Source organism: Oryx dammah, unplaced genomic scaffold (assembly GCF_014754425.2).
Source record: "Oryx dammah isolate SB20612 unplaced genomic scaffold, SCBI_Odam_1.1 HiC_scaffold_18, whole genome shotgun sequence".
NCBI classification, from domain to species: domain Eukaryota; kingdom Metazoa; phylum Chordata; class Mammalia; order Artiodactyla; family Bovidae; genus Oryx; species Oryx dammah.
In genome coordinates, this window is record NW_024070202.1 from 102,493,411 (window position 1) to 102,503,617 (window position 10,207).

General features: G+C 47.7%; 1 protein-coding gene across 2 annotated transcripts; it reads left to right on the top strand.

The window, feature by feature from the left end:
• Positions 1–3,315: 3,315 nt before the first annotated feature.
• TMEM213 (transmembrane protein 213) lies at positions 3,316–9,990 on the top strand. Of its 2 annotated transcripts, XM_040259966.1 has the most exons (4): positions 3,316–3,530; positions 7,345–7,419; positions 8,292–8,505; positions 9,325–9,990. In XM_040259966.1, the coding sequence occupies exons 1-3, from the start codon at positions 3,386–3,388 to the stop codon at positions 8,459–8,461; spliced, it is 390 nt and encodes a 129-aa protein (XP_040115900.1). In that variant the 5' UTR covers positions 3,316–3,385; the 3' UTR covers positions 8,462–8,505; positions 9,325–9,990. The 2 variants fall into 2 exon arrangements, with proteins under 2 accessions (XP_040115900.1, XP_040115899.1); XM_040259965.1 differs by having other exon boundaries at positions 8,292–9,990.
• The last annotated feature ends 217 nt before the right edge of the window (positions 9,991–10,207 follow it).

Consider the following 10,207-nt stretch of genomic DNA (forward strand, 5'->3'; position numbering starts at 1 on the left):
TGAGTGGTAGGTCTAAACTGGACTTTGGTACACTGCCTGAAGATAAACATTCCTAAGGCACTTCTGCTCCCTGCTCCCAAACCAAAGAGTAGAGGGCCACCATTAATTTGTACCTTTGGGTAGATTAGAAAAAAAGTGTCTCTTCCAGGCTCATGTATAACAATGTGCTGTGCTTAGTCACTCAGTTGTATCCAACTCTTTGGGACCTCATGGAGCCCACCAGGCTCCTCTGTCTGTGGGGATTCTCCAGGCAAGAACACTGGAGTGGGTTGCCATGCCCTTCTCCAGGGGATCTTCTCAACCCAGGAATCGAACTCAGGTCTCTGCACTGTAGGCAGATTCTTTACCATCTGAGCCACCAGGGAAGCCCAAGAACACTGGAGTGGGTAGCCTATCCCTTCTCCAGGGGATCTTCCTGACCCAGTAATCTAACCGGAGTCTCTTGCATTGCAGGTGGATTCTTTACCAGCTGAGCTACCAGGGAAGCCCAATATATAACAATTAGACATCCTTATTCTGGGCTTACCCATGGCTTACAAGTCCTCCTCGTAGGGAGCCATTGATTAAAACCAGCCGCCCTGGCCAGGCACAATGATAACCATTTGCATGGTTAGCTCACAACAGGAGGTCTCATAAGGAACATGAGGCAGGTGCTGAAACCAACTGGGAGAATTCAGGAGTGAGGGGAGGCAAAAGGAGGAGGGAGGAGAGGATGTGCCCTGCCAACCTCCCAGAAGCCCTAGCACTGGAATCCATCTTGGTTGAGAGTAGCTTGAGCCCCCAGGAAGGACCCAGAGTCAACTACAGGCCAAGCACAATGATTGGCCAGAGTCAGCCCTGAAACTAACCCCATCACCATAAAACCCAAGACTGTGAACCACGTGGCAGAGCCGTTCTCCTGGGTTTCCCTTACCTTGCTGCTCTCTGCCCGGGCACCCCTCTCCAATAAAGTGTCTTGCTTTGTCAGGACTTGCGTCTCCTCAAACAATTCATTTCTGAGTGTTAGACAAGAGCCCACTCTAGAGCCCTGGGAGGGGTCCTCTTTCCTGTAACGCTGCCACAGAGCTTTGAACGAGCTACACTTCATCCCTCACTTTCTCAACCAGACCCAAGCTTGCATAGAAACCTAATGCCCATATCAAGACCATGGCGGCCAGCCAGCACACACAGACAGTTCTCCCACCTTCGTAGGCGTCGTTCCTTTTACTCAGGAGGTCCATCTACTCTCACCTGCACATGCGAACTTCAATACCCAGCCCAAAGGTCAGTTCCTCTGCGAATCTCTCCCTGCTCCTCTCAGGCTGACTTCCTGCTCCCTCTTATATCCCCGTCACCCAGGACGATACCCACAATGAGTCCTGTCACATTGCCTCCCAGTTCTTTCCTTCCTGCCTGGCCTCACGGCTGCACTGTGAGTAGGCATCAAGAGGAGGGATTGAATCTTAATCATCTTTGGTCTCGAATGCCTTGGATTATGCCTTTCAAATATATGGTGGGCCTTCAATGAATGCCTTGGACTGAAGGTGGTGCTTCAATCAAACAACTGCGTGTGTGTGCCTTCTAAGTCGCTTCAGTCATGTCCAGCTCTTTGCAACCCTACAGACCATAGCCAACTAGGCTCCTCTAACCCACCAGTCTTCTCTATCCTTGGGATTCTCCAAGCAAGAATACTGGAGTGGGTTGCCATGCCCTCCTCCAGGGGATCTTCCCGACCCAGGGACAGAACCCAGATCTTTTTTGTTTTTGTTTTTTAATTAATTTATTTTAATTGGAGGCTAATTACTTTACAATATTGTAGTGTTTTTGCCATACATTTACATGAATCAGCCATGGGTGTACATGTGTTCCCCATCCTGAATCCCCCTCCCACCTCCCTCCCCATCCCATCCCTCAGGGTCATCCCAGTGCACCAGCCCTGAGCACCCTGTCTCATGCATTGAACCTGGACTGGAGATCTATTTCACATATGGTAATATACATGTTTCAATGCTATTCTTTCAAATCATCCCACCCTCACCTTCTCCCACAGAGTTCGAAAGTCTGTTCTTTACATCTGTGTCTCTTTTGCTGTCTTGCATATAGGGTCATCATTACCATCTTTCTAAATTCCATATATATGCATTAATACACTGTACTGGTGTTTTTCTTTCTGACTTACTTCACTCTGTATAATAGGCTCCAGTTTCATCCACTTCATTAGAACTGATTCAAATGTATTCTTTTTAATGGATGAGTAATACTCCATTGTGTATATGTACCACAGCTTTCTTATCCATTCATCTGCCAATGGACATCTAGGTCACTTCCATGTCCTAGCTATTGTAAACACTGCTATGATGAACATTGGGTTACACATGTCTCTTTCAATTCTGAGAACCCAGATCTCTTATGTCTCTCTTGCACTGGCAGACAGGTTCTTTACCACTAGCACCACCTGGGGAGCCCCCTCAATCAAATGACTACTCAGTTAAAAATCTTCACAAAACTTCCCTTTGGTCTCTTGACAATTCAGCCCCCGAGCCTGACACATGGGACACCCAGCCTCTTGGCCACAGTGGACTTCTGAGCATCTCTTACCCCTGGGGCTTGGTTTGCCCATCCCTTTTGCCTATGATGCCCTCTTCTCCTCTTTGCCTGTCAAAACCCTAGTCATCCATCAAGACCCAACCCAAATGTTATCTTCCTTATGCGGCAGCAGGTGATGGCCACGGCTGCTGAGAAGCAAAGCGCTTTGTCTTTCTCAGGTCCTTCTAAAATACTGCTCTGTACTTTAATGATGCATATTTGTAAAAAGGCACTTTGAGGACACGCATTTCTAGACTTTAGCAAGAGAGTGTGTGTGTGTGTGTTATAGTTGCTCAGTCGTGTCTGACCCTTTGTGACCCCATGGATTCTCCAGGCATGAATACTGGAGTGGGTTGCCATTCCCTTCTCTGGGGGATCTTCCCGACCCAGGGATCAAACCCTGGTCTCCTGCATTGCAGGCAGATTTTTTACCATCTGAGCCACCAGGGAAGCCTCTAGCAAGAGGGTAGGGGCTCAGAAAATATTGGACAGGATGGACTAGGGAATATAGCACGTAAGCCTGCAAGTGAAAGAGATAGCAAACTCATCCTCAAGGAACCAGCAGGGCCCAGATTGCCTCCCCTGTCCTCCTTTTTCTCAGCAGGGACAAAATGAAAGCTAAGTAAGAACCACAAAATTTACCGTCTCTTCCTCCCCCAGCCAACACAGCTCAGCTTCCCTCTTGGAGAGGTGAAAGCCAGGTGTGACAGCCCAAGCTCCCTTTGCTCCACCCCCTCTCTCTCCCCCAAACACAGAGCAGAAATTCACCTCTGCCAGCGTTGTTTCCAAGCTCCCGCAGGACGAGACACACACGGGGTGCATGGCAGGCAGCCCTCAGCTCGCCTCTGCAGGGGCAGTCCACACAGAAGCCTCGCTCCTCAGCATGAAGCGCCTCCACCTGGCACCCTGGGCCTCCCTGGTCCTCGGCCTGGCCTTCTTCTCCTTCCACCCGGTTTACTTGGCAGGTAGAACCATGAGCTTTATTCTCGCCACACTGGGAAGAGTGAGGGAGGGTGGGGGAGAGAAGGAGGCAGGAGGAGGAGGATTCCTTGGCTCAGGTTGGTCCTGCTCAAAGGAAAGAGGAAACAGGGCTTTCTCATCTGAAGGATTAGGCTGGAGAGGGTAGGGTGGGATGGGGGTTTACCTAAGACCAGAGTAAGCCAAGATGGGAGCCAGCACGATTCCCTCCCATCAGAGACAGGAGGTGCACCTAAAACGGCATCTTTGGGCTGCTGTTTCTCAGTGGCACCTGCTCAGGGTAATTGTGTTGCAATTCTGTATTGGCTATCATCCTCCCTTTGCCTGCCCTCCTCTCACCTAAGGATATCCGTCCGTCCCTTAACCCCGGGCATCCTTTGCAACTTTCACCAAACCTCAACACACAAGGCTGCCGTATGCTGTTAAAACTTCCCCCATCTCACTCGGCTCAGATGTTGGATTATCACCCCACTTTCTCAGGGAGGCCAAGGGGGGTGTTAGGAAGTGCCCTCCCAGGCTGGGCTCTGCACATCAGGGACCTCGCTCCCATTCTCATGCTCCTGGCTTTTGCCTTTGGCTTTTGCCTTTGGCTTTGACCTGGTTCCTCAGAACAGCCTGCCCTGCTCCCTGGCAGATTCTCCCTCTCTCCAAGCCAACTCTCACGGTCCCCTGTGCCAGGCAGCATCCATCTCTCTCCTCACAGTCTCTCCTCGGAAGGTTCAGATGGTGGGCTCTCAAGCCTCTGAGCCTCAATTCTACTTTAGCTTCCACAACTGACTAGTTATGTGATCTCAAGCAAATTCTTTACCCTCCCTGTGCTTCAGTTTCCTCATATCTAATGTGGAGATAATCATAGTGCTTATATAGAGAGTTGTTGTAAAGATGAAATAGGGTAACTGCACATAAAGAACTTTGAATAAAATAGCATGTGGTAAACACTCCAACAGGGCTTCCCTGGTGGTTCAGACAGTTAACAGTCTGCCTGCAATGCAGGAGACCCAGGTTCAATCCCTGGTTTGGGAAGATTCCCTGGAGGAGGGAATGGCAACCCACTCCAGTATTCTTGCCTGGAGAATTCCACAGACAGAGAAGCCTGGTGGGCTACAGTCCATGGGGTCAAAAAGAGTCAGACCTGACTGAATGACTAACACTTTCACTTCATTTCAAACACTCAACAAAGGTTAGCATGTTCCTTTTACTTTTTCCAATATCACCCCTCTCCAAGTAAGAGTGTTTTCTGTTTACCCTGGAGGTGCCTTGCTTATGAGAAGGCCTCAAACCCTTGACCCATTTCACCGCATTGAACAGCTGGATCCTTCCAATAGCCTTTACTTTGGAAGTGACTCCAAATGGGAAAGTCCCTGGCTGGCTTTGCTTATGAGGGAGGTGGGTGATGTTTCAGTTCTTCAGAATTTATACTAGGTTATTTGATTTGAACCGTATAAAATGTCTGATATTGAATAATTCTGGACCTATAGAAATGGCGATTTCATATGGGTTAACTTACTACTAGTGTTTCATTAACTTGATTTTTTTCCACACACCAGTTCTAGACCAGGACCACTTCCCTACTAAGGTAGAGGGGAGATGAAAGTCAGGGTCAAGGAAGTTATTCAGGTAACAAGGGAAATTAAAACGTGGAGGAATCAATTTTTCCAAAGCAAATAAAAACCAAGCTCTGAGGCATTTAGCTGTAAATAATTCACAGTAGCAATCAGATTGCATCAAGGTAGCTACTATATTTTAGCAGGACACTGGAGTGGCTGGGGAGGGGGTGGTGTAAAATTAGTCTGAGCAGAAATTTCATGGCTTTGGCTAATCAAGAAGTCTCCTCCCAAGTTATTTTGCTATGTGACAGCAAGTACCTTTGAAGGACACGCTAACCTAGAGTCAGTGGGGCGTGGAGATTTTCCAAACTTTTTTCTGTCATTACCAAAGAAGCAGATTGAGCAGCCATACAATTTCCAGAAAGATTCTTTCAAATGCTCTCTTGGTCTTGCTCTACCTCTACCTAGATCAGCATTGTCTAACAGAACTTTTCTTTTAACTTTTTATTTTATATTGGAGTATAGCTGATTAATAATGTTGTAATAGTTTCAGGGGCACAGCAAAGAAACTAGGCCATATGTGTACATGTATCCATTCTGCCCCAAACTCCCCTCCCATCCAGGCTGCCGCAGGACACTGAGCAGAATTCCCTTGCTACACAGTAGGTCCTTGGTGGTCATCCATTTTAAATACAGCAGTGTGTACATGTACATCCCAAACTCCCTAACTATCCCTTCCCCCACATCCTTGCCCCCTAGAAACCATGAGTTTGTTCTCTGAGTCTGTGAGTTTGTTTCTAACAGAACTTTTTGATTGTGGAAAGGTTCCATGTCTGTGCTATCTTTCTAACATGGCAGCCACCAGCCACATGATTGAGCACTTTGCAAGTGGCTAGTATGGAGAAGGCAATGGCCCCCCACTCCAGTACTCTTGCCTGGAAAATCCCATGGATGGAGGAGCCTGGTGGGCTGCAGTCCATGGGGGTCGCTAAGAGTCGGACACAACTGAGCGACTTCACTTTCACTTTTCACTTTCATGCATTGGAGAAGGAAATGGCAACCCACTCCAGTGTTCTTGCTTGGAGAATCCCAGGGACAGGGGAGCGTGGTGGGCTGCCGTCTATGGGGTCTCACAGAGTCAGACATAACTGAAGCAACTTAGCACCAGCAGGAATATGACCAAGTAGCTGAAGTTTTCATTTAATTTCATTTTAATAAACTTAAACAGCCACTCTGGTTTGTGGCCACCATATTGGACACAGTGGACCCAGACTGCCTATCTTCTTATTCTCAGTGACGGGAAGGAACACAGCCCTTGGGGATCCTTATGTTCGTCTCTGTAATCCCTCCCCACCCTCCAGACTCTGATATTTTCTGCTAAAGTGACTTTTTATCATTGCGTGCCTTGTTTATTAATCAAGGGCTGTATAATTCTAAGTGCTGTATACGCTAGAAACCTCTCAACTTGCTTGTAGGGTGTTAGTTTTTCACACCCTTTTTCCGAATATTAACATCATAATCATCAGAAATAAAGAATCAAGGTCAGACTTCGATGTTGTTTAGTTCAAGTTTTTGAAGGAAACTGAAGCTAGTTATGAAACAATGGGGCAGATTTTTAAGTGACTGCTAGTATATGCTAGGAAAAAAAAAAACACTTCTTAGATGTACTTATCTGCAGAGAAAGCAGCTTAAACAGAGGCCCTTGGTGACAGAAGGGTGATGAGATATAAAGATAAAGCATCTCAGTGGGAATAGGAAGTGGTTGGAAAAGGGGAGTGAGTTTGCTGCCCAACAAAATACCACCGCCTGGGTGGCTGAAACCACAAAAGTCTCTTTTCTCACAGATCTGGAGGCTCCAGGTGTCACCAGCTGTGTTTACTCCCGAGGCCTCTCTCCTCTGCTTGCAGATCGCCCCACTCTGTACTGGGTCCTCATATCGTCTTTTCCCTATGAGTTGCCATTCCCAGTGCCTCTTCCTCTTCTCACAGGGACACCAGTCACACCGGCCTACCTTAACCATTTCACCTTAATTGCCTCTTTAAAGCCCTATTTCCATAACAAAGCACTACCGCATTTGGGGGACATAGTTCAGGCTATAACAGAACTTTGCTGCATGAAATCTCAACATACCTCTACTGGAACTTCTATAATACTGTCATAATACTCACTACTGATTCACAACAAAAACTGCCAACTCTATGCCTGAGAATGGCTTTTCCTACTGCCTGAGATTGTCATTTGTCTTTTCTTCCAGAAGCAAGCAGCGGCAGCAACTCAACCTTGACCGTCCACCATCCAGAGAATCTTGAGACCCTGGAGCAGTGCCCCAGTAAGCTTCTCCCGGCAACTGCCCTAGCCCAGGGCTCATCTCGGAACAGGGAGGGACACTTAAGCCTCCTCACTTTCTGTTCATTGGCATTGGCATTGAGTGGCTGAGTGCCTGCCTGGCCCTCTCGCACCCCAGTGTGGTTTGTTCACGGCCCCAGAACCGTCTGCAGGGCACATCTACAAAGCTGTCTTGGCCATGGTCCCCATGTAAGCTCACACTCTTTGGTGCAGTCGGCTTTAATGGCCCGTCCTCAGGACAGCAGTCAAAGACCCCCTGACTTCAAATGCTTGTAGAAGCTTGGGAGTGGAAACATCCTAAACATGAGCCGTTCCCATTCCTGCCCAATGCAGGAGCTTCATTCTGGTACCTGTTGCATTTTTCTGCTCATCTTTCACTTGAAGACTTGCAGTGGTAAGGAGCCTAGTGCTTCATACAACAACCACTGTGGTGTCTAATTAATAGGAAGTTTGCTTTATTCTAAGTTTGGCTCCTTGATTCTGCCCCCATTGAATGACCACATGTGCTTACTTCTGGGCACTAACAAAGGAGAGTAACAGGCAATATGTAGAGGCTACAAACGTGGCTTTGGACCTACAAACATGGGTTTGCCTTCTAGTTCTGCCATCTCGTGCCCCTGGGCAGGTGATAGCTTCAGTTCCTGCATGTCAAACAGGAGGAATAACTGTGCCTATCCACTTCGTGAGGGATAAAGAAGGGAACGTGTGTAGAGCTCTTAGCACAGTGCAGGGCGTGCCTTAGTAAATGGTGCTATCCTGTTATTACTGGTCTTGATGTTATGAATATCAGAGAATAGCCTGGGGGGAAGGGAGGCTGGGGTGACACTGTCCTTCTTGCCCTCTCTTCCCCGCCAGACGTTGACTTCTGCCCACAAGCAGCCCGCTGTTGCCACACGGGAGTGGATGAATACGGCTGGATCGCGGCGGCTGTTGGGTGGAGTCTCTTATTTCTCACCCTCATCCTGCTCTGTGTGGACAAACTAATGAAGCTCACTCCAGATGAGCCCAAGGACTTGCAAGCCTGAGACTTAGAATCCTAGTCCCAAGAAAGTCAATCACCAAGTTGTGGGTAAGAGCAGGAGGGGAGAGCGCTGATGTGGTTTCCAATATTTCAAAGTCCATTCACCCCTTTTTGTTTGTTTGGAGTTTTTTGGTTTTGTTTTTTGGCCATACTGGGTGGCTGGTGGAATCTTAGTTCCCTGACCAGGGATCAAACCTGGGCCTCGGCAGTGAAAGCTCAGCATCCTAACCACTGACAACCATGGAAGTCCCAAAGCCTTGTTACCCTCATAACCTTCAGTTACTTTTAAAAAGGAAAGGAGACAGGGATCCAAGGAAGACAAGATCAGTGCTGCCAACACACCCAATTTCAAAATGTACTTGGGTCCTTTATAATCTGACATCTCCCTGATTGACTCCTTTGCTTGTATTTTTGTGTGGGGAGGGGGGAATTGCTTGTATTTTGACCATGGCTTTCTTCTGCGTTCCAGGTATGTGATACACAAGAAACATAAACTTCAGTCTTATAGTCACCCCATTCAAAACAAAACTCAGAACCTTCTCACCAAAAACAAGTGGTTGTGTTTTGTCCCTTAGTTCAGTCAAGGGCATCACTGTCATTTCAAAATGTGAGACCACCTTGGCAGCTTCCTTAGCCCCACGTCCAATGCTTCCTGGGCTCTTGTTCTTCCTTTGGCATGTCCTCATGTTGAGCCTGCCCATTCTCCTTGCCGGCACCCTAGGTCTGGCCCTCATTACCCCATCCCACCACCAGGTCAGGAATACTTCAGTTTGTTCTCACTGCCTTCAGGATCTGCCCCCCACCCCCTAGTTTGTCCCTCCCCTCATCCCAACATCTTCCACTTCTTTGCTGCCATTCCCTCTGCAGGGGTGGCTGCCTTCCAACTCCACCCCCACCCCCAGAACAAAGGAGGCCATTCCTCAAAGTCCAGCTCCAATGCTTGCTCTGCCTTCAAGCTTCTAGGCTTGTCTTCTGGGGACTGGGAGCTGGTGGTCTTCGGGCACTTGTGTGGTGCCCTGCGCACAGTCACTGTGAACAGCAGGCCTCTTCACAATCAGCTTGTGCTTCCTCCTGCTCTGGGGGTATAAAAAGCCCTTAATGTTTGTCCGATGAATGAATGAATAAACAAACAAATGAGTTTCTGGCCTAAACAAATTTTCTGACCGTCACTCTGCATCCACAACCTCCATTTTTCTGGCGCTGGTTGACCAAACTGACCTCTGGAGGAGCCATTTGGCTCTGGCCAGCTTAGGGACAATCACTTAGGGCCCAGATGTCAGCATCACTGTGAACTCTTTCAGTGGGAGTCAGGAGGAGAGATGGGTGGGGTCATCAGAAGAAAGAAAGTGACTCTTTAATAAAACACGTTTGCCCTTCGACAGCAAATATGTGTTTAGATTGGATAAACTCTAAATAATCAGAATACAAAAAGGAAAAGTGAGAGGCCTCCCAAATGGGAAGAAATATTTTCAAATGATTCAAAGCCACCCTACTGCTCTTTCAGAAAGTCTGAATAAATTTCCTTGAACTGAAGGGATTGCCCAGCACAGTTTGCTCTCTTCTGAAGATCCAGGTCGTATCAGAATCTTAGTTGTTTAATCAGTGAAACAGGATGGATTTATTATTTCAGAGTGTTGATCATATGGACACAAGTATCTATAAATGCCTGAGCTACGTCATGGGCGTACACATAGGTGGTGCTTCACTTTTTTAGAAATTCAAGGAGTCTCCACCATACATAATGGTTTAA

Excerpts from the sequence above, each read along its gene's own strand:
- TMEM213 (XM_040259965.1), top strand. The coding sequence starts at position 3,386 with ATGGCAGGCAGCCCTCAGCTCGCCTCTGCAGGGGCAGTCCACACAGAA. Across the intron at positions 3,531-7,344 it reads CCACCCGGTTTACTTGGCAG|AAGCAAGCAGCGGCAGCAAC; the intron begins GTAGAACCATGA and ends CTTTTCTTCCAG. Across the intron at positions 7,420-8,291 it reads GACCCTGGAGCAGTGCCCCA|ACGTTGACTTCTGCCCACAA; the intron begins GTAAGCTTCTCC and ends CTTCCCCGCCAG.